Below are 23,993 nucleotides of genomic sequence, written 5' to 3' on the forward strand. Positions count from 1 at the left end.
GAAATAGAATAGGAATAGGAGTTTGAAGAGGTGGGAAAGACCCCGAAAAGAAAGAGTGTGAGGGGAGGGGGTAAGGGTACTGGAAAACTCTTTCCATTCTGAGTAAACCTCTGAGGCAATCCCACCAGCAGATCAGGGCATGTTTCTCAATGCTAAAGGGTATATCCGGTCTATCAGGGGACGGCAGCGCCACTAGTCAACCACGTATACAGCTCAGGCAAAGCCCAAAACTGCTGCTAAACCGCTCAGGTATCATAAAATTTAGAAAATCACATCTCGTCTTTGGCACAAAGTTCCTCCATGTGTTTTAGATTGTCCATAGCTTCCTGCCACATCAGCCTTGAAGGGGGAGTCATGGACTTCAATCTCCTGGGAATAATCTGCCTCATGGCTAATATAAAGAAGCATGATAAAGAGTGTTTTGCTCATGACAACGGCCCTGGTATCATGGACAGCAACGCCATTTCAGGGGTAAGGTTGAGCAGGCTTTTACAAATAGCTATGTACAGAGCTCCCACCTCTCACCACAGTGGCTGGATTAGTGCACAGAATCACCACAAATGGACGAAGGTCCCTCGCTCACAAAGACACCTCCAACAGAGATCCGGATACTGGGGGTATACCCTGGCCAACCTTACCGGGGTCCTATACCATCGTGTTAGAATTTTATAACTAAGCTCCTGTACTCTGCTAGAGATATTCAGCTTCTGCGTCATGACATAAGCCTTCTCCTAAGACTCTGCCGAAAAATATATTCCTAACTCTCTTTCCCATACCAACTCTAAAGTTCTGTTTCTTCCAGCTGTATCCATTTCTAATAGTGATTTATAAAGAGAACAGAAATTCAATGGGGTGTATGGGTTTGACATGCAGACCTTCTCAAAGGTTGTAATTGGTCTCCCCAGTTGTTGTAGGCTACCCAAAGACCTAATGTAGTGGCATAGTTACAGATACTAATACCTAGCTCCGTTCGGGGGGTCTCCTCCATCTAATATCTCCTGTAGAGTCTTTAACCTTGTACCTGTTACTACATCCCGGATCCTAGGAACAGGGTCTGTCATATTATTTATGTTTGTATCCTATTTTCTGTTCTTTCAAATAGATTTAACGTTCTGGATTAGAGTACACTGCTATACAACTACACATTTGACCTCTGCAGCTCTGTTAGATCTCTTGTGGGCAATCTTTGGCTTTATAGACCTGGATAAACATAGATGTACCCTGGGCGTCCATAGGCGTCTGCAGATGGTTGTCATGGCAGGGATGAAAACAGTACTACAGACATGGGTTGATGCAACCCCTTCCCTCTTTAGGTTCTTTCTGGAAAAACTATCCTTTTTCATGCGGATGGACTGAGTTGAGGCCTCCCTTCAGAGGGAGGCACAGGTGGAAAGATTCTTTGAGGTGTGGCGCTGAGTGAAAAAGGCAATCAAGAAATCATTCAAAACAATCATATGGTATATGGAGAGATCCATATCTGGAGACCCCCCGGTTACCGGGATATGACTTGTGCGGGGGACATCTTGGGGGCGTATGCTCCAGGATACAAAATACACATATTTCCATATGGGACATATGACCGGACCGGGCTGGATATTCGAGGAGAAGGAAAGACACAAGAAATCGATTTACTAATATATCAGGTGTTAAAATTGTTTACTTTTAAATATGTTGCCATAGCGGGTTGAGAAATATACGCCTACATATGTTCTCCCCTCCCTCCCTCCCTTGACTCTCTGACTTTCTTGCCCCTTACCATGTATACCAAGGGAAAAGAAAAGAAGAAATCCAGAGAGAAACAGCAGTTATTTTAATAAAAGATATAATACACAACCCCACAATGTAATAATGCGTACAGCGCCACATAAAGATGTATCCCACAGTATATGTCCTGGGTGTAAGAGGAAAGACCCTGTTTAATAGAAAGATGCTTGATAAAACCTTGTCGAAATAAAACGGATCTCACACAATGGGGCAAAGCCCTTGACCTTACACCTATTCCTTTTCCCCTACCTCATCCAAGAGCCCTAACTGTGTTGTTCTTCTGTTGGTCAGACTCTGTGTTCCTTATGTGTTGTAGGACCTTCAATGGCGTCACCAGGGGGCGGAGCAATGACATCAGCAGGGGCGGAGCATGAGAAGCACTCACACACATACATTAAGACAAGTGGTGGTTAGTAGTTTGATGATTATCATTGCAAACCCTGTATGTGAACGGAGATCTTGTTTAATTTTAAAAATGTTTAATAAAAGCATATTAAATAAAATAGATTTAACAGCAGATGTAGGTACCAATTATAATAATGAAAAAAGAAACCAAATGTAAAGGACAGCGCTCCAAGGGTTACCCAGTAAGGGTTACCCACCAACAACTCCACGTCCTGATCAGCGAGTAGAAAAATCCACCCGGTGGGAGTCCACGTACGTATTTCCACAATCCCGATTACCAGACTGGAGAGCTAGCCTAGCCAGTCGTGCCCCTGGGTTGAGGTCCGACGATAACACAAGAGTATTAGAAATAAATAAAGAAAAACGGCTTGGCGCTCCAGGAAAGAAAAAACCCACCGGAAACTAGAGATCAGTTAGTGATCTTTAATAAGAAAAGATAAGTATGACGCATTTCGTCGTGATCACCGCGACTTTTTCAAGTACATCTGACATAAAATACATCATTATACATATATAAGTAAAGTGTGGGACTTACATTTTCGGAGCACCAATGGATGATCATCTGGTGCCATCCCAAATGTGTGCGGATCCCTTCCGGAGTACCATGCGTTGCCTGTTGGTATGGGCGCGCTCACACACGTAAGTGCGGACCGCTTCCGGGTATTACGTGAAGCGCGTAACGTCAGCACGCACGTCTGTAACAAAAGTCGCAGTGATTGCGACGAAACGCGTCGTACTTATCTTTTCTTATTAAAGTTCACTAACTGATCTTTAGTTTCCCTGTTGGTTTTTTTCCGCTGGAGCGCCGAGCCGTTTTTCTTCAATTACAATAATGAATTCCCTTAAGTTACCATTATACCCTTCTGAATTCTAACACATGAATAAAAAGGCAGTGTGACAAATATTTATTGAATACATTCATTCAGAAGTACAATATATTTGAGCTACAATTCATGATACAAAACAAGACCGTAAAATATATCTGTAGTAATGAATTACAAAATGGGGACAAGGTAAATCAGATTTTCTATTCCCGTTATGTAGCCTGTATCTTATTAAAAATCTTATTGTGTAGAAAATATATAGCAACAGTCAAAAGTTAGGATACAACTTTTCATTTCATGTTTTTTCTATTTATTTTTTATTTTCTACACATGTAGATTCATATTGCAGACATAAAAACTATGAAGGAACATACATGGAATTAAGTAGTAAACAAAAGGTTTTACCAAAGCAGAATATGCTTTATATTTTGATTCTTCAAAGTGTCCCCCTTTTGCTTTGATGGCAACTTTGCACACTCACCTGGAACGTTTTTTCAACTAACAGGTATGCTTTGTTGTGTGCAAATATAATTCGCTATTTGTAACCCTCCATCTTGCATCCATACAGCCATACATGCTCATGTATAAATTATAAGGATTGTATAACCGAGTATTATAGACCTGCTGAAACCAAGTTAATACCTAGACATAGTATCACAATGGTCTTGTAATTGTACCACCATTGTCTATAGAGTCTTGTGATTTATTGTCTAAATAATCATGCAAATCTATCATCATTGTCTTAAGACTGAACTAGAGCTGTATGTATATTTGAAGCTTAGTGCTGTCATTGTTTTAACAATTAGTTTTGTTTGTCTGATCTGGTTAATGATCACTTCGTATTGTGACTTTTTTCAAACACACAACTTAATGCATTGATACAGTTCCATACAGTGCTTATCCCTATTGAACTACTGTTCTAACCCACATTAACGCAAGAACCACTCAACTAAGTAAAGAGAAACAACAGTCCATCATTACTTTTGGACATGAAGGTCAGCCAATCTGGAAAATTTAAAGAACTTTGATGGTTTTCATGACTATACTTGAGGATACCTTTAAACAATATGATGAAGCTGGCTCTTATTAGCACCACCCCAGGAAAGAAATACCAAGAATTTACTCTGCTGCAGAGGATAATTTTCACTAGCGTTACCAGCCTCAGAAACCCAAATTAAGAGCACTTCAGATTAGATCCCACGTAAGTGCTAGAGCTCAAATCCCGGACACCTCTCAACATCAGCTGTTGAGAGGAGACTGCGAGAATCTAGCCTTTATGGTCAAATTGCTTCAAAGAAGCCACTATTGAGGAACATCAACAAGAAGAAGAGAATTGCTTGGGCTAACAAGCACAAGAAATGGATATTAGACAAATAAAAATCTGTTCTATTGTGTGATCACTGATGAGTCAAAATGTGAGATTTTTGGTTCCAACTGCCATGTCTTTGTGTAACTCTCACAATAAAGCATGGAGGAGGAAGTGCGATGGTGTGTGTGTGTGTGTGTGTGTGTGTGTGCGGGGGGGGGGGGGGGGGGGGGGGGTTCTGAGGACATTGTGATTTATACAAAATTCAAGGCACACCCAACCAGCATGGCTACCGCAGTATTCCACAGCGACATGCCATCCCATCTAGATTGCGCTTAATGGGGCAAACATTTGTTTATCAACAGGACAATGACCCCAAACACACCTCTAGTCATTGTAAGGAGTATAGGACCAAGACAAAGAGTGATGGAGCACTGTGTCCGATGACATGGCCTCAACAACAACTCAACCTAAGCCCAAATTAGATTATTTGGGGTAAGTTGGACTGCAGAATGCATGAAAAGAAGCTAACAAGTACTCAACACCTCATGGTACTTCTTCAAGACTGTAGGAAAAGTATTCTAGGTGACTACCACATGTAGCTGATTCAGAGAATACCCAGATTGTGCAAAGATGTCATTATAGCAAAAGAGGGCTACTTTGAAGAATCTAAAATATAAAACATGTTCTGGTAACATATACTAGATCAAAAGGACAGTCGTTCTGTCTCCATTAGGTGGATTGAACTCTATTATTATGCTTGCTGTATATGTTTGGAGCTTTTCCTGGCATCAACATCAAGGATAGGTCCTCGTTGCGCAGGCTATTACGATAATGCAAAATGTGCAGATTTTTACTATTTGCTCTTATTTAATAAAAAAAATAGTTGCTTTTGAACTTTATTTTTTCTTTTTCAGCTCCTTTTGTTTTTACTCTTAAAGGTGTTATTTTGTGGATAGGCAAGCACTCAGCGCTGGCCCATGAGTAGAGGCCCATCCTATAGGTGCAAACACATAGTACAGATGGCCACACAAAGCTAAATTATGACCTCTAATAGCAGCACAAGTTAATGCCAATACTGTGCAACCACTGTTAATGGGCATAACTTGGCAGTATACTGTCAGCACACCATGTATGTCTACTCTTAACCTAAAGATTGCACCCCAACTAACCTTGGCAGCCTGCAGATTTTGGTGCAGAATTTACCAATGTTCGTGGGGCGTCCTGCTAGCTAATTACGTTCTGCAGCATGTACTGACAGAGAGAGGAAAGCCGTATAGATGGAGTCAGGGATACAACTGCTTCCCCCTGGAGGGACAGTCCGAGCCTCATTCCATATATATTCCTTCGTAGGTTTCATGTCTTCAATATGAATCTACAATTTAGAAAAAAAAACAAGAATACGTATGGAATGAAAAGGTATATCTAAACTTTTGACTGGTACTGTAGATTACTAAATCTGTTTTCTACCTAAATCTATGTTTTTTACTCATTCAAGTCTCAGGATCTGGTCAGAGAAAAATTTGACGTATGAAGAAGAATTTATTCTTTTGGGATTGGTAACAGCTCCACTATCACAAATGGTTCTTTTTGTGATGTTTTCTGCCATTTATGCCTTGACAATCACTGGAAATCTCATGATAATTACAATAATTAAACAAGAATTTCATCTACACAAGCCCATGTACTTTTTCCTGGCTAATTTGTCATTTTTAGAGATCTTCTGGACTTCAACTATTATCCCAAATTGTCTAATGAATCTTCTTCGGGAGTCTAAAAACATTTCTTTTGTGGGTTGCTTCACTCAGATGTTTTTCTTTGTTGGTCTTGGAGGTTCTGAATGTGTTCTCCTCACTGTTATGGCTTATGATAGATACATTGCTATATGTCAGCCTTTATTTTATTCTACTCGTATGAATCCTTCTTTTTGTGTACAGCTGTTGTGCTTGTCTTGGGGTTATGGATTTTTAAATTCCCTTGTGCACACTGTGTACACAGCTATGTTACCATTCTGCAAGGATCACTTAATCCGACACTTCTTTTGTGATTTACCGCCTCTGCTGAAACTATCTTGTAGAGATACTTATTCAAATGAGTTGGTGTCTACTTTTCTGGGGGGATCTGTTGTTATGACTGGCTTGATGTTAACATTTGTCTCATATATTAACATTTTAAGAGTTGTGCTAAGAATTCCAGGTGAAAAAGGAAGAAAAAAAGCATTTTCCACATGTGGGTCCCATCTAATTGTGGTAACTATATTTTTTGGGACAATTATTGTCACATACATGCTTCCAGGATCTAGTTCTTATAATGAACAGAAAAGGGTATTGTCTGTAATGTACGGTGTTATGACTCCTTTGATCAACCCAATAATTTATAGTTTTAGAAATGCAGACTTTCAGAAAGCTATTAACAAAAGGATATCACAAAGAAGGTTGAGATAAATATAATTTATAAGTTATATAGGTGTCATATATGGGGAAACCCAGTGTGCCAGAACTCAAACTAGCTCTGTAACCAACCAGACTCTTTAAAAGGGTTGTCCCACTTCTAAAATTGATGAGCTGTCCTTAAAAGAGGTCATCAGTAGCTGATTGACGTGGGTCCTTTATGCTACAGACTATGCACAGGTTATGTATTTACATGAGCGTATGAAGATGAAGCTCCATACTGCGCATTGTGAAAGGTACAATGCAGCTCCGTATGTTTTTATGCTACTGATGAATAATTTAGATTTGGTCTATATAATGTTAATATTGATGGATTTTCCAAGTTTTGAAAAACACCTTTTTTTTAAGCACTTTTTTCATATATACCAGGTAGTGGCTTTTTTGGCATTTGCTGTATGCTTCTGAATGCAAAGAAAAACTCACCAGTATAAAAATGAATGTAACAAATATGTAAAAAAAATCCCCCCATAAAGTTTATAAACAACACAAAAAGTTCATGTTTTATGCATATAAAAAAACTATCATAAAAAAGTGTGCATGGAGGAAACCTTATGGTCGTCCAAGTAAATAAATTAAGAGGTGCTACAGGGACAGCATTTCGCAAAGATTTTGGCATCTAGGAAAAACTTGAAAATTTGAAAACACGAGACGCTTTTTTGAAGACTGGCATTTCCACAATAATTTTCACCAATTTATAGTAAATCTGAAGGTCTGTTCTGCCTAGCCCTGCATTTTTTCCACCACTTTTTGAAACTGTTGAGAAAAGGTAAAAGTTGCAAATTTTGACATGTGACAAAACTTGCAATATTTATAAAACTGATCAAAATAGTCTTAGAAACAATTGCCCCATTTGCCCACATTTATCAGTGTATTTGTGCTTTTTTTTGGCATATCTTAATCCAAAACAATGCCTGATCTATTGTGAGGCACATTTATTAATCATTTTCTCCAGAAATTACATCCATTTGCGCCAGGCACCTTAAATTGTATAAGGGGAGTGAAAAGTGGATAGGAGAAAGTGTAGTGGCTAAGCCCGGCCACCAGGACAAGTCCCTACTAGGTGCAAACTAGGGACTATAAAAGACTGATGTGACTGGGGCATACCTCCCTGAAGGGATCATTGGTATGTGGGAGTTGTGACGCAACATTTATGAAGTACCGATTTACAAGGGATATTGACATTTAGTAGAATAGTTTGTTTTGCAAGGCACTATGTGATGAAGTGGTGCCATGTACCTATATTATGTGTAGATATTGTACCAGGGATAACAAGGCATTTCGGAAGTACTGACCTTAGATGCCAACCAGAGATTATGTGCAATAAAAGTATATGGGAGAAGTCCTTTTCCACATACATTGCATTGAAATCACGATGTTGTGGAACTTCTAAAATGTATATGTTCTCTGGCACCTAAGGTGTGTTAGGCTGCAAGGTTTTCATTCCACAGACTTTCAAGAATATTGTATGGAGTACTACGAAGACAGTGGTTAGTCATTACTGAGGTTCAAAATACCTTGTCTCACCAAAAAGATCCTATGATATATACTCTGATACAGACTATGAAATATCCTCTGGTACAGACTATGCACAGGTTATGTATTTATGTATATGCATAACAGTATGAAGATGAAGCTCCATACTGGGCATTGCGCAATGTACATGGCATCTTTGTATGTTCTTATACTACTGATAAATAATTTTAGATTTGGTGGATGTAATGTTAATATTGATAGAATTTCCAAGTTTTGAAAAACACCCTTTTTTCCAAGCGATTTTTCTTATGCACTAGGTCAGTGATGGCGAACCTTTCAGAGACCGAGTGCCCAAACTGCAACCCAAAACCAACTTATGTATCGCAAAGTGCCAACATGTCAGGGGACGGGGCTTATCACGACATGATTTTACCCCCGCTCATTCTAAAAAGGACAGGGCTGCTTAAAAATAGACAGGGTGCAGATTCTGACTGCTTTTTGGATGTGGAAAATTCTGCAGCATTTCTGCATCCAAAAAACAGTCAAAATCTGAACCCTGTCTATTTTGAAACAGCCCTGCCAGTTTCTGCCGCATGTAAACATACCCCAGTGGTAATAGTGGCCCTCCTAGCGATAATAGTGACACCCAGAGTGGTAATAGTGACATACCCCAGCGGTCCCCCAGCAGTAATAATGCCCGCTTCCCCCCCAGCGGTTCCCACAGCAGTCATATTACCCCCCCCCCAGTGGTCCACCAGCAGTCACAATGCCACCCCCAGCTGTCTGCCAGCAATAATGCCCCCCTCCCCTCAAGCGGTTCCCCCAGAAATGATAATGTGCCCCCCTCAGCGGTCCCCTCAGCAGTCATAATGCCTTCCCCCCAGCGGTTCCCCCAGCAGTACTAATGCCTCACCCCCCAACAGTTCCCCCAGCAGTCCTAAAGTCTTCCCCCCCAGCGATTTTCCCAGCAGTCAGAATGCCCCCCCCCCAGCGATTTTCCCAGCAGTCAGAATGCCCCCCCTCCCCCCCCCGCGATTTTCCCAGCAGTCAGAATGCCCCCCCTCCCCTCCCCCCCAGCGATTTTCCCAGCAGTCAGAATGCTCCCCCCCCAGCGATTTTCCCACCAGTCAGGATGCCCCCCCCAGCGATTTTCCCAGCAGTCAGAATGCTCCCCCCCAGCGATTTTCGCAGCAGACAGAATGCCCCCCCCTCCCCCCCAGCGATTTTCCCAGCAGACAGAATGCCCCCCCCCTCCCCCCCAGCGATTTTCCCAGCAGTCACAATGACCCCCTCCCCCCTCCCCCCCCAGCGATTTTCCCAGCAGTCAGAATGCCCCCCCTCCCCCCCAGCGATTTTCCCAGCAGTCACAATGCCCCCCCTCCCCCCCCAGCGATTTTCCCAGCAGTCACAATGCCCCCCCTCCCCCCCCAGCGATTTTCCCAGCAGTCAGAATGCCCCCCCAGCGATTTTCCCAGCAGTCAGAATGCCCCCCCTCCCCCCCCCCAGCGATTTTCCCAGCAGTCAGAATGCCCCCCCCCAGCGATTTTCCCACCAGTCAGGATGCCCCCCCTCCCCCCAGCGATTTTCCCAGCAGTCAGAATGCTCCCCCCCCAGCGATTTTCCCAGCAGTCAGAATGCCCCCCCCCAGTGATTTTCCCAGCAGTCAGAATGCCCCCCCTCCCCCCCCAGCGATTCTCCCAGCTGTCAGAATGCCCCCCCTCCCCCCCCAGCGATTCTCCCAGCTGTCAGAATGCCCCCCCAGCGATTTTCCCAGCAGTCAGAATGCTCCCCCTCCCCCCCAGCGATTCTCCCAGCTGTCAGAATGCCCCCCCTCCCCCCCCCCCCAGCAATTTTCCCAGCAGTCAGAATGCTCCCCCTCCCCCCCCCAGCGATTCTCCCAGCTGTCAGAATGCCCCCCCTCCCACCCCAGCGATTTTCCCAGCAGTCAGAATGCTCCCCCTCCCCCCCCAGCGATTCTCCCAGCTGTCAGAATGCCCCCCCCCTCCCCTCCCCCCAGCGATTCTCCCAGCTGTCAGAATGCCCACCCCCTCCCCCACATACGTACCCCTCCTCCTCGCGGGAGCGCCGCTCCTCTCCTGCCTGATCCCAGGTGCTCACTGAAGGCAGTGTGCTGCTGTTGGATGCCTTCTCCCCCTGCTCTTGCGGAACCAAAGTAGGAGACGTCGGGGGACAGGGGAGAAGGATCCTAGCTGCACACTGACTCACAGTGTGCGCCGGGATCAGCACAGAAAGCAGCGCTGAGTGAATGTCAGCAGGGGAGCCGCGGCCCCTGCAGGCATTCACTAAGGTGGTGATGAGTGGCCGATGGCGACGCGTGCCAGCAGGGAGGGCTCTGCATGCCGCCTCTGGCACGCGCGCCATAGGTTCGCCACCACTGCACTAGGTTATTGAATTGGCTCCTTTTCTGGCCAAATGAATAGAACAAATATGTAAAAACAAAATAAAACCCATAAAAAACTTTGTAAAAAAACACATGAAATTCATGTTTTATAAAGAAAAACTACCACAAAAAAATTTGCATGAAGCAAACCTTATGGTAGTTCATGTAAATAAATTAAGTGCTAGAGTGATAGCCATAAGCCATATCTCAAAGATTTTTACATCTAGCAAGAACTGGAAAATTTGAAAACATGTTGAAGTGCTTTTTTCAAGACTGCTATTTCATGTAGATTTCAATTATAAATTTTCACCAATTTCTATAAATCTCACAGGCCTCTGGCTGCACCTCTTCTGCTAAGCCCCAACCTCTTTTCTCATGACTTTTCAAAAGTGTCAAAAAAGGTAAAAGTTGCAAATTCTGGCATGTAGCAAAATTTGTAACATCTATAAAACTTGTAGAAATAGTCTTAGACTATCAGTGTATTATTGTGGCTTTTTTTCTGGTATATTTCACTCTAAAATAGTGCCTGATCTATTGTAAGACACATTTATTAATCATTTCCTCCAGAAATTAGAGACATTTGCATAATGCACATTAAATTGTATAACGGGAGTGGGCATAACTTGTTTGTCCAGGATTTAGACATGTTTATGTTATGCAGCTTTTTTAATAGTCATTAAATGTTTGCACAGTCTCACTCCAGTAGGCATAAAATGGGTGTCTGTTTGTGCACAGGGTGCAGTTCACATGCGCAGAAGGCTGGAGAGCCCGGAGAATTTAAAACCTCCCTGCACTTGGCTGTCAAAGATAGTAATTTACAAGAAGCCCCGGGAACGCTCGCCTTCCTGCAGTTCCGGGAGCAGCTAGTTGAGCGACTTCTGTTTGAGACTGCCGCACCTCAGCAAGCTTATGAAGGCTCACAGAGCACCACTTTTTACACCCCATACCACACAGTTTACATTATTACTGTTATTTAAAGTTTTGGGAATGCCAAAAAGGGCACAGAGGGGGGATTATGTTTAGGGAGTCAATTTTTTTTCTGCACAAGTGAGCAATTGTGCCTGGAATTTATTCAATTGTGCCCTGAATCCAATGGGGTTCCCTCCATTATAGGCCTAGCTATGTGTCCGGTAAGTAGATTAGGGCCACAATGGGTATGCTTCTGAACACAGGACAAACAGGGGTATCTATTTTGGGATGCAAGACTTCATTCATATGTGTGCTGTACAAAAAAAAATGTTTTTAAAATGACACAATTGCCAAAAAAATGAAAATCACAATTTTTTTCCCTTCTGCTTTGCTTAGATTCATTCAAAAACTGTGGGGCTAAAATATGCAGTACACCCCTAGATAAATTTGTAAAGGGGTCAAGTTTTTAAAATGGGGTCATTTGTGGGGGTTCTATAGCATTTTAGCTGCTCAAAGGCTCTACAACTGTACAATGGGGCCTAAAACACCTTCAAGCAAAATTTCTGTCTGAAAGCCACCGGCTGCTCCTTTCTTTTTGGCCCCGTTGTGAATACAGACATAATATTAGGGCCACAACGGGTATGTTTCTGAACACAGGACAAACAGGGGTATCTTTTTTAGGGTGTAAATTCTTATTTTCATGTGCACTATAGAAAAAAAAACCTGCCTTTAAAATAACATATTTGCAAAAATATGAAATTTTATTTTTTCTCCTCTAAATTGAATTAATGCCTGAAAAAAAACAGTGGGGTCAAAATACTCATGACACCCCTCAGTGAATACATTAAGGGGTGTAGTTTTTAAAATGGGGTCACTTGTGGGGCTATCTAACATTCTAACACCTATGAGCCTTGCAATCTTGGCTTTGTGTAGTTAAACAATGTTAAATTTGTACATCTCCTAAATGGGTATGCCCAGTGGGTATGAAGGGAGTTTGTGTCTCACTGCGTGGGACATGGGGAGAAAGCAGGGATGTGATGTGATCTCCAGCAAAGGCAGTTACTGGAGATGCTTTGGTAAAGTGTGTTTGGGCCTGTTTTTTTTGGAATGGATGGCAGGCTTGGTAGTGGGGCTGTCCATTCCACTCCCTCTACTCCAGTTCTTATTATGGGGGGGGGGGGAAGCTCCTCAGGTGCAGAGGGTGGGTAATTACCTAGTCCATAAAGTCTGCTAAGCTGCAGACAGTGTGGAGGCCGAGTGCAGCTAGGAATGCTGGAAGCTGCTGGTCTTAAGGGACGCTCTATCCCTGACCCAGGGAAAAACTGGACTTTGTACAAGTGTGTGGTTTTCGCACGGCTGCAGCAACCCATACGTATAGGTAGGGAAGGACTCTGTTTAGTTAGTGCTGGAGAAGCAGGATTTTTGTTTATGCCTAAAGCTAAGGCTGTGTTTTGTTTATTTTATGAACTTTTAATAAACGCAGGCCAAGCCTCTATTTGGACTATACCTGTGTCATGGACTCTGACTGCCGTTTACACTGCTATCCCGCTCTCTACCTGGGCTGACTCTCCCAGAGTATATATGTGTGTGCGTACATATATGTATGTGTGTATATATGTGTGTGTTTGCATATATGTGTGTCTGTGTGCATATATGTGTGTGTGTGTGTGTATGTGTGTGTGTTATATGTCTGTGTGCATGTCTATCTATCTATCTATCTATTTCATATCTCTCTCTATCTCATTATCTATTTCATATTTATCTCATATCTACCCTGTTTCCCCAAAAATAAACCCTACCCTGTTTTTTTTTAATTTTTGGGGAGGCTTGAAATATAAGCCCAACCCCGAAAATAAGAACTTACATTAAAAAAAAGGAGCACATTACCTAGCAGGCTCGGTCCAGGTCCCTCCCACTGTTGTCCGGAGCTCCGACACGTGTCCCGAGCTAATCTTTTGCACCCGGGTACCTGAGCCTTTAGGTATGCCCCCGGTCAGAATCACTTGGATATGCAAAATCCTAACAGAGTTATTCTATGTTGGGGCGCCCACCCACTGGCGTTTTTTTTTCCTTTGCGTTTTGCGTTTTTTCTCAAGAGCAATTAGTTTTGAATGTACTCCTGTCCACTGGCGTTTTTTGTTTCAGTCCGTTGCAATTTTTAACATAGGAACTGTCAGTTGCATATGTGTCCTTATTTTTCTCTTAATGCACCCATGAATGTCAATGTAAATTAACGCAAAAAGCCGCGAAAAAGCCGTGAAAAACGCGCGGGAAACGCGCCAAAAACACGACGAAAACGCTGCGTTTTTCACGCACGAAAATCGCAAACGCCAGTGGGTGGGCGCCCTTAAAGTGACACGTCAGATTTCCAAACTTTGGCTTGGTCATTAAAGCGCAAGCAGGCTTGGTTACTAAGGAGTTTAAGTGAACTGGTTATTCACACTTTTTTTTTACTCAAACCAATAATCCATTTTAAAACTGCACTGTGCCCTATTCTTCTCAATTTTTTTTAAGGGACCAGAATCACACGTTGAAATGCGCTCCAATTTTTGTGCACACTCATTAACTTAAATGGACGATTCTGGTCTGTTTTTCACAAGTCAATTGTTGCACAAAAAAACTTGTGTGGTCTTAGGCCTTAGCCACACGGGCGTTTTTTCCCGCGATTTGCGGATCGCATGACGGATGCGCATCCGCAAATCGCGTGACCGGGGCCAAAAAAAATCCCCCGAAAAAACTGCTCCTAGCCGCGTTTCATTAGAAACGGGCCGGAGCTGTCCAGCGCATTGAATTCAATGGAGCCGGCAATACAGCCGGCTCCATTGAAAGCAATGCACTGCGGGCGAGCGCGGGATGAATTTTCGGGAAGGGCTTAAACATATAAGCCCTTCCCTGAAATTCATCCTGAAATGTGTTAAAATAAAAAAAAAATGTATACTCACCTTTCCGCTGCAGCCGGAGTTCAGCCGCGGCCGCCGGCAGTGCTCCTGAACTACTTCTCTGTACTATTCAGCAGCTGGGGCTTTAAAATCCCCACCTGCTGAATGAGCTGCCTATAATTGGTCACAGCCTGACCAATCAGAGGCAGCTCTCACTCACACACCCATTCATGAATGGGTGAGTGAGTGCTGCCTCTCATTGGCTCAGCGGGACCAATCAGGGGCAGCTCTCAGCTGCCATTTTTTTTTTAAATGGGGTAATTTGTAGGGGTATCTATCATTCTGACACCTGGGAGCCTTTGCAATGTTGGCTTGGTGTAGGAAATCAAAATGTTCCTTAAAATTTTAATAATTAATGTTAAATTTGTATGTCTCCTAAAGGGTTAAAAAATAAAGATTTTCAAATATGCTTCCAGAATAAAGTAAACAGATGGAAATATAAATCTCATCAAAAATGTGTACACTGTACAATATGTTTGCCTAAAAAATACACAAGACCTATCAGTTTATTTTTACCACCTAAATGAAGTACAATATGTGACGAAAAAACAATGTCAGAATCACTTGGATATGCAAAACCTTTACAGAGTTATTCTATGTTAGAGTGACATGTGTCAGATTTCCAAAATTTGGCCTGGTAATTAGGGCGCAAACAGGTTTGGTTGTTAAGGGGTTAAAAGGCTTCTCTGGGATCTTAATAATCATAGCTAGAGATGGGCGAGCACGCTCAAAAAAGGTAGTTACTCGAGCGAGCATCGCTCTACTCGAGTAACTGCCTTCTCGTTCGAGCAGGTTTGGGGGGGTGGCGGGGTGTAGCGGGGGGGAGAGAGATCTCTCTCACTCTTCCCCCCGCTCCGCTCTCCCCCACCGCCCCCCGCTGCCCTCCCGAGCCTGCTCAGACAAGAAGGCAGTTACTCGAGAAGAGCGATGCTTAACACATTTCAGGATGAATTTCAGGGAAGGGCTTATATGTTTAAGCCCTTCCCGAAAATTCATTCAGCGCTCGCCCGCAGCGCATTGCTTTCAATGGAGTCGGCTGTATTGCCGGCTCCATTGAATTCAATGGGCAAACATCGTTCTTCTCTGTCACAGCTGTTACAGCTGTGGCAGAGAAGAATGATTTGTCTTCTATATGTGCGCTGCTGCCGCCGGCCCCATTGAGCGCAAATAGAGAAGAAAACAGGAATCGCAGATCGCAGATAGGTGCGATCTGCGATTTATGTTCTATAATTTATCGGACGAGCGCATAAAAAGCGCTCATGTGTCCGATACCATTGCAAAGCAATGGTTTTATAAAATCGGCCGACACATGCGCAAATCGCGGCAAAAAACGGCCGTGTGACTAAGGCCTTACCATGCATGTATGCTCTGATTTTTAGACACACTTGTCGCTAATCGACGCAGGAAAAAATGGTAGGGAGTAATGTGTGTGTCCTAAGGTTTATTTTATGTTTTTAGTGTCGCACACACAAAATGGCACCTCACTATCTGTCAGTGATTCTTCCTTCTCTTCAATTGACTCACATTATAACCATCATTGAAGCGGGCGTTCATAAAAGCACCAGAATCCCCTCACTGTGCTGATTGCAGGTTGTCGTGGAGGTCAAATCCCTAAGGATAGGCTATGATTATAGATGAGCGAGCACTCTCAGATAAGGCAGTTACTCGAGCGAGCATCGCTCTTCTCGAGTAACTGCCTTCTTGTCTGAGCAGGCTCGGGAGGGCAGCGGGGGGCGGTGGGGGAGAGCGGAGTGGGGGGAAGAGTGAGAGAGATCTCTCTCCCCCCGCTACACCCCGCCGCCCCCCCAAACCTGCTCGAACCAGAAGGCAGTTACTCGAGTAGAGCGATGCTCGCTCGAGTAACTACCTTATCCGAGCGTGCTCGCCCATCTCTAGCTATGATTATTAAGATCCCAGAAAACCCTTTTAACCCCTTAATAACCTAACCTGTTTGCGCCCTAATTACCAGGCCAAATTTTGGAAATCTAACACTTGTCACTCTAACATAGAATAACTCCGTAAAGGTTTTGCATATCCAAGTGATTCTGACATTGTTTTTTCATCACATATTGTACTTCATTTAGGTGGTAAAAATAAACTGATAGGTCTTGTGTATTTTTTAGGCAAACATATTGTACAGTGTACACATTTTTGATGAGATTTATATTTCCATCTGTTTACTTTATTCTGGAAGCATATTTGAAAATCTTTATTTTTTAACCCTTTAGGAGACATACAAATTTAACATTAATTATTAAAATTTTAAGGAACATTTTGATTTCCCACACCAAGCCAACATTGCAAAGGTTCCCAGGTGTCAGAATGATAGATACCCCTACAAATTACCCAATTTTTAAAAAAATACACCTATTGATGTGTTCACTGAGGGGTGTCATGAGTATTTTTGAATTCACAGTTTTTTTTCAGGAGTTAATGCAATTTACAGGAAAAAAAATAAAATTTCATATTTTTGCAAATATGTCATTTTAAACAGTTTTTCATAGTGCACATGAAAATGGATACCCATGTTTGTCCTGTTTTCAAATACATGCCCTTTGTGGCTCTAATCTTATCTATGTATGCACACTGGGGCCCAAAACGAAAGGAGCAGCCCATGGCATTTAGTACAGAAATTTTGCTTGAAGGTATTTCAGGCCCCATTGCACACTTGTAGAGTCCTTGAGTTTCCAAAACGGCAGAGACCCCCCACAAATAACCCCATTTTGTAAACTAGACCCTTTAATGAATTCATCTAGGGGTGTTCTACATGTATTTCATGTTTTGACCCCATAATTTTTGAATTGTGGGGTCAAAACAAAGCAGAAGGAAAAAATTATGTTTTTCCTTTTTTTTTTTACAATTGTGTCATTTTCAAAACAGTTTTTGTTTGTACAGCACACATATGAATGAAGACTTGCACCCCAAAATGGATACCCCTGTTTGTCCTGTGTTCAGAAACATACCCATTGTAGCCCCAATCTGTTTACTGGACACATGTCTAGGCCTGTAATAGAGGGAACACCCTTTGGCTTTCAGGAAACTAATGTATAAATTTCACAAATGTCACCCCAACTTTTAGATCATTAGTTCTTCTGTGTTCGGCATACCCTCATTGTAGCCCCAACATGCTTACAGGATAAATGGCTATGCCTACAATGGAGGGAACACCCACTGAGTTTCAGGGCACAACTGAATCCCATTGAACACTTGTACAGAAAAAAAAAAAAAAATTACTCCCTAAAAGGGACCCCCCTCCCTTTGGCATTTCCTAAATCCTAGATAAAAGTAATAGTGTAATAATGTGTGATATGTCTCAAAACAGGTATAATTATAGAAGTCTAGTATTTATGGGCACATGGGGCAATAAAACCAGATATCTCTCCTCCTCCCATGCTGGCTGGGAACATTGCAGAGGCCTTAGGTGAGTAGTTTCAGGCCTTAGGTGAAAAATTTAGAAAGGAAAAATTTCATCTCCTTTCACGGATCAGATCCGTGAGGGAAGATGAAAATTTTACTTTCTAAACTTTTTATTTTTAACTTTTATGTGATTGCAATTATTAGCTGATATAGCAGAAACATCTTTTCTTGGCCCGGTAGAATAAATCCCAGACTTCCACGAAGTGAAAATACGTATGGGTGGTCACTAAGGTGTTAGACTCTTGCTCAATATTTATCTCTGTATCCAATTTTCTATTCCTTAAAATAGATTTAAAGGTAGGCATAGGTACTAATTACTATAATGAATTCTCTTATGTTATACCCTTTGGAATTCCAACATATGGATAAAAGGGCAGTGTCACAAATATTTATTGAATGCGTGAATTCAGAAGTACAATATATTCAAGCCACCATATATGATGCAAAACAATACAGTAAAATATATCTGCAGTAATGAATTACAAAATTGGGACAAGGTAATTTAGATTTTTGTATTCAATTTATGTAGCCTGTATATTTCTGTAAATACACAGAAAAGTCTTAATGTGCAGAAAATACACCATACCAGTCAAAAGTTTAAATACACCTTTTCATTTCATGTTTTTTTCTATCTTTTTTTTATTTTCTACATTTGAAGATATGAAAATTATGAAGGAACATACATGGAATTAAGTGGTAAACAACAAAGTTTTAAACAAAGCAGAATATATTTTATATTTTAGATACTTCAAGTATTCCCCTTTTGCTTTGATGGCAGCTTTACATGCTTACCTGGAATGTTTTTCAACTAACAGGTATGCTTTGTCAAGAATTAATCTCTTTGATGTGCTTGAGACCATTAGTCCTGTTGCTCTCATTAGCACTCTTTAGCACCGCCCCAGGAAAAGCAGACCAAGAGTAAACTCTGCTGCAGAGGATAAGTTCATCAGAGTTAGCTGCCTCAGAAATCACAAATTCATGGCTCCTCAAATTAGACAACACGTCAATGCTTCACAGAGATCAAGCACCAGACACATCTCAACATCAACTGTTGAGAGGAAACTGCGAGAATCAAGCCTTTATGGTCAAATTGCTTCAAAGAAGCCACAAATGAGAAACATCAAGAAGAAGGGAATTGCTTGGGCCAAGTAACACAAGGAATGCACATTAGACCAATTAAAATCTATGTTATGGTCTGATGAGTCAATATTTGAGATTTTTGGTTCCAACTGCATGTTTTTATTGACATGCAGAAATGGTGAGAGGATGGATTCTACAAGTGGTGCCTCTCACCATAAAGCATGAAGGAAGGGGTGCGATGTTGTGAAGGTGTTTTGTGGAGACATTGTTTATGATTTATTCAAAATTCAAGGGACTCTTAAACAGCATGGCTACCACAGTATTCTGCAGGAACATGCCATCCCAATTAGATTGTGCTTAGTGGGACAATCATTTGGTTTTTTTAACAGGACAATAACCCCAAACACACCTCCAGGCTATGTAAGGATTATATGACCAAGAAAGTGAGTGATGGAGTGTTGTGTCAAGAAATGGATATGAAACAAAAGGAGGAAAGGAAAAAAAGAAACAAAAAACGGGAAGGGAAAATGAGGAGAAACAAATAAAAAATAAATAAATTTAAATAAATAAAAAAAATAATAATATGAAATAAAATGAATATAATGAAATGATCCAATATCCAATGGATCATTTCATTATATTCATTTATTCATTTTATTTCATATTCATTGTTATTTTTTTTTTTTTCTCCTCATTTTCCCTTCCCGAGGTTTTTCTTTTCTCCTTTTGTTTCATATGCATTTCTTATTTATCACTTATTTATTACTGCTGTAACAAACTTTATGCACTCATATCATGTACTATTATGTCATCACAATCATGTATCACCATGTGAACTGTATATAGTGTGTGTCCAGCGAGACTGAGGAAGAGGCCAATGTGCCTCGAAAAGCTCGGCGTTTCATGCTGTTTTTTTTATCAAATAAAGAAATACTCCTTTAAAAACACAAACAAATGCACACGTGTCTAAAAGGTTGTGCCAACACATCAGTGTTTTTTTCCTGACCCACACATTATCTAACTGCTTGAGGAACACATTTCTCTCATCATCCATTCTTTTCAGGTGTGCACTGTGCACTAAGGCCAAGCCTCTGGCACATCACTTCTTGCACCAGTTTCTGAGACTCTTGGATCTGTAATTCCATTTCCACTTGCAGTGTATTTGCCTTCTCAGACAGCTCTATCTGTAACCTGTCACCTTCACCAATTTTTACTTGTAGCTCTTAAAGCTGCGTCTCTACCGTGTTTCTTTTACATTCAGAATCACACTTGTCTTGCAGAATGACCTTTATCTCATTGTTCAACTCATTACACTCACTTTACAGAGCCTGTTTAAGATGCTCTTTGTTTTTCGGTCAGTTCCTCCCCAACCTGAGCATGTTTCTGTTTAAACTTGAGCTTCATATAGTTTAGCTTTCTCAACTAAATTTTTCTTCAATTGGGTCACCTTTTGCCATGAGACATAGTGGGGACCCCATACACCGAGCCATTGACACCAGCGACATGGATTTTATTATGTTGTCTCTGCCCTCTCTCCCAGGAATAAAGCCCACCTGGTCTTTATGAATAAATGGTTTTAAACGGGTTGCTATCAGTTTCGCAAAGAGTTTTACGTCAATGTTTATGAGAGAAATGGGCCTGTAGTTGCCACAGACCGAGGCGTCCTTTCCCGATTTAGGCAACACAACCAATGCACTTGCAATGCCTGTGCTGGGAAAGCACAGCCTCCGGATATTGCATTAAAGGATCGGAGAAGGAACGGTGCCACTTCATCCTTGAGAAGTTTATAAAACTTGAAGGCGAATCCGCCTGGGCTTTTACCGGATTTTAACTCTTGGATGAGTTCTAAGATCTCGGAGGGCGAGAAGTCCCCTTCCAACTCCTGGACCCCCCCTGAATCTATGGGCTTGGGAGCGTATTTATCCAAGTAATCGCCTATTTCCTCTTCTCCAATCTCTCTGGTAGAGACAGTGGGTCTCTGAATATCGTAGAGATTTTTGTAGTAGGTGTGGAATTCTTTTAGAATCTCTGATGCTGAATGGACTACACCTCCCTTATGAGATTGTATTTTAGGAATGTGAATCAAAGGAGCCCTAGGGTGAAGAATCCTGGCTAACCTTCGCCCACATTTATCTCCCAATTTAAAGGCACTTCTATGCATTCTTTCTCTAAATTCCATGGATTTTTGGTCTAAAATTTACAGGATTTGTTGGAGTATTGTGGATATTTCCACCTTTACAGTGTCTAAGGGAGGCTTTTTGTTTGAAGTTTCCTTTTTATGTAGTTCAAGCCTTCCTGTCTCTTTAACTGCAACATGGCACTCACTTTGTGGCTGCCATTTTTTTGTCCGCATCCTCTGCCAACTGTGGTAACATGGGGAATACTCACTCATGGGAATCACTATCTTCATCTAAGATGGATTTGTGACTCTCATTGTGGCGCAAGTTAGAACAGAGCAAGCAGCCATCCACAACAATATGCCGCTGCTTAGCAGAGAAAAACCTAATGGCTCACACACCTGCTCAGGGTCCAGTCTGGGGAATCCTTGTCATCCTGCCACCTGGCCCAGCCCACTCCCACCCCCAATGTTCACTACAGTGACCCCATTAAAGAGAAATTTAAGGGTACTTTCACACCTGGAATTCGCACCCAAATCCACAGCTGCAGAATTCCACAATAAAATCTGCAGGTCTAACTATGGATGTTGATGCGGAATTGCGGGCAGATTATAAGCCATTTTTAATTCTGCATCAAAATTTGCAAGTAGCATGTAGATTTTAGTGAAGAATTTATCAGAGATTTTGGATCTTCATGTGGGCTTATTATGTTCTATTAAGTGTGCAGATAGAGAGAGGAAAGGTGTATAGATGGAGTCAGGGATTCACCAGGAATTCACTTGCTCTCCGAGTGGGACATTCCAAGTCTCATTCTATATATGTTCCTTCATAGTTTTCATGTCTTCAATATGAATCTCCAATGTATAGGAAAAAACAACAAAAAAACGCATGGAATAAAAAAGGATATCTAAACTTTTGACTGGTACAGTAGATTGCTAAATCTGTTTTCTACTTAAATCTAGAATTTTTACTCATTTAAATCTCAAGAGCTGGTCAGAGAAAAATTTGACTCATGAAGAAGAATTTATTCTTCTGGGCTTGGTAAGAGCTCCACTATCACAAATGGTTCTTTTTGTGATATTTTCTGCCATTTATGTCTTGACAATCACTGGAAATCTCATGATAATTGTAATCATTAAACAAGAATATCATCTGCACAAGCCTATGTACTTTTTCCTGGCTAATTTGTCATTTTTAGAGATCTTCTACACTTCAACTATTACCCCAAATGGTCTAAGAAACCTTCTGCAGGATTCTATAACTATTTCTTTTGTGGGTTGCTTCACTCAGATGTTTTTCTTTGCTGCTCTTGCAAGTTCTGAATGTGTTCTCCTCACTGTTATGGCTTATGATAGATACATTGCTATATGTCAACCTTTATTTTATTCTACACGTATGAATCCTTCTTTATGTGTACAGCTGTTGTGCCTGTCTTGGGGCTGTGGATTTTTAAATTCCCTTGTGCACACTGTATACACAGCTATGTTACCATTCTGCAAGGATCACTTAATCAGACACTTCTTTTGTGACCTTCTATCACTGCTGAAACTATCCTGTAAAGATACTTATCCTAATGAGTTGGTAGCTACTTTTGTGGGGGGATCTGTTGTTATAAGTGGTTTGATGTTAACACTTCTCTCATACATTAACATTTTGAAAGCTGTGCTAAGAATTCGAAGTGAAAAGGGAAGGCAAAAAGCATTTTCCACATGTGGGTCCCATCTAATTGTGGTTACTATATTTTTTGGGACAATTATTGTCACATACCTGCTTCCAGGATCTGATTCTGCTAACGAACAGAAAAAGGTGTTATCAGTAATGTACGGTGTTATGACTCCTTTGATCAACCCAATAATCTATAGTTTTAGAAACGCAGACTTTCAGAAAGCTATTAACAAAAGGATATCACAGAGAAGGTTGAGGTAAATATAATTTATAAGTTATATAGGGGAAACCCAGTGCGCCAGAATACAGACTAGCTTTGTAACCAGCCAGACTCTTTAAAAGGGTTGTTTCACTTTTAAAATTGATGGCCTATCCGTAGAATAGGCCATCAGTAGCTGACTGGCGTGGGTCCATAATGTAACAGACTATGCACAGGTTATGTATTTATGTATATGAATTAAAGAACGAAGATGAAACTCAATATTGGGCATTGTTCATGGTACAGGGCAGATCTGTATGTTCTTATAATACTGATGAAGAATTTAGATTCAGTTGATGTAATGCTAGCATTTATAGAATTTCCAAGTTTTTAAAATCACCTTCTTTTTGCATATGCACCGGGTATTGGCTCTTTTTCTGGCGTTTTGAGGTATGCTTCTCTATGCAAAAAAAAAAAAAATTACCAGTATAAAAACGAATGTAACAAATATGTAAAAAAAAATTAACACTCCTTAGTGCTCTTGCACACTTGAGTTTTTCTTGCATGTTTTTTTCACACGATATTACAGCATTTTTTTTTAACACAGATGTCAATGGGACTTTCTAATGTTAAAAACACATCGCAAAAAAATCGCAAGTTTGTGCTTTGTTATTTTTGTGCGATGCGTTTTTAACACAAGAAAGCCCCATTGACATTTGCGTTTAAAAAATGCAGCAATATCGCGTGAAAAAAATGGGCAAGAAAAACGCAAGTGTGCAAGAGCCCTTACACAGCTTAAAAAAACACATGAAATTGATGTTTTATTCAAATTAAAAAAAACTGTACAGGAAGCAAACCTTAGAGTAGTTCACGTAACCAAATTCAGAGGTAGTACAAGGACAGCCATCATGCCATGTCTTATTACCTGCCCAAGAAGGTGACCGCTTCAGAGAGCGTTGCCAAAATCCTCTTCTCTGAGCAGTTGAAGTTATACAGACTTTCTCAAAGGTCAAAAATGGTGCAGCTGTGGACCTAAATTGCTCT

The 23,993-nt window shown here is 41.3% G+C and overlaps 1 protein-coding gene across 1 annotated transcript; it reads left to right on the forward strand.

Annotated features, from left to right (window-relative positions):
• Window positions 1-354: 354 nt before the first annotated feature.
• Window positions 355-23,011, forward strand: LOC136628854 (olfactory receptor 8I2-like). The gene is made up of 3 exons (XM_066604947.1): window positions 355-471; window positions 20,249-20,322; window positions 22,048-23,011. Exons 1-3 carry the CDS (start codon window positions 355-357, stop codon window positions 23,009-23,011), a joined length of 1,155 nt encoding a protein of 384 aa, XP_066461044.1.
• Window positions 23,012-23,993: the final 982 nt, after the last annotated feature.

The sequence above is a fragment of the Eleutherodactylus coqui genome, chromosome 5 (genome assembly GCF_035609145.1).
Source record: "Eleutherodactylus coqui strain aEleCoq1 chromosome 5, aEleCoq1.hap1, whole genome shotgun sequence".
Classification (NCBI taxonomy): domain Eukaryota; kingdom Metazoa; phylum Chordata; class Amphibia; order Anura; family Eleutherodactylidae; genus Eleutherodactylus; species Eleutherodactylus coqui.

What these genes read in the sequence shown, in the direction of transcription:
- LOC136628854 (XM_066604947.1), top strand. Translation starts at nt 355, where the DNA reads ATGGACTTCAATCTCCTGGGAATAATCTGCCTCATGGCTAATATAAAG. An exon ending in ACAGCAACGCCATTTCAGGG is followed by an intron (nt 472 to 20,248) that starts GTAAGGTTGAGC and finishes CTTGTCTTGCAG; the next exon opens with AATGACCTTTATCTCATTGT. An exon ending in AAGATGCTCTTTGTTTTTCG is followed by an intron (nt 20,323 to 22,047) that starts GTCAGTTCCTCC and finishes ACTTAAATCTAG; the next exon opens with AATTTTTACTCATTTAAATC.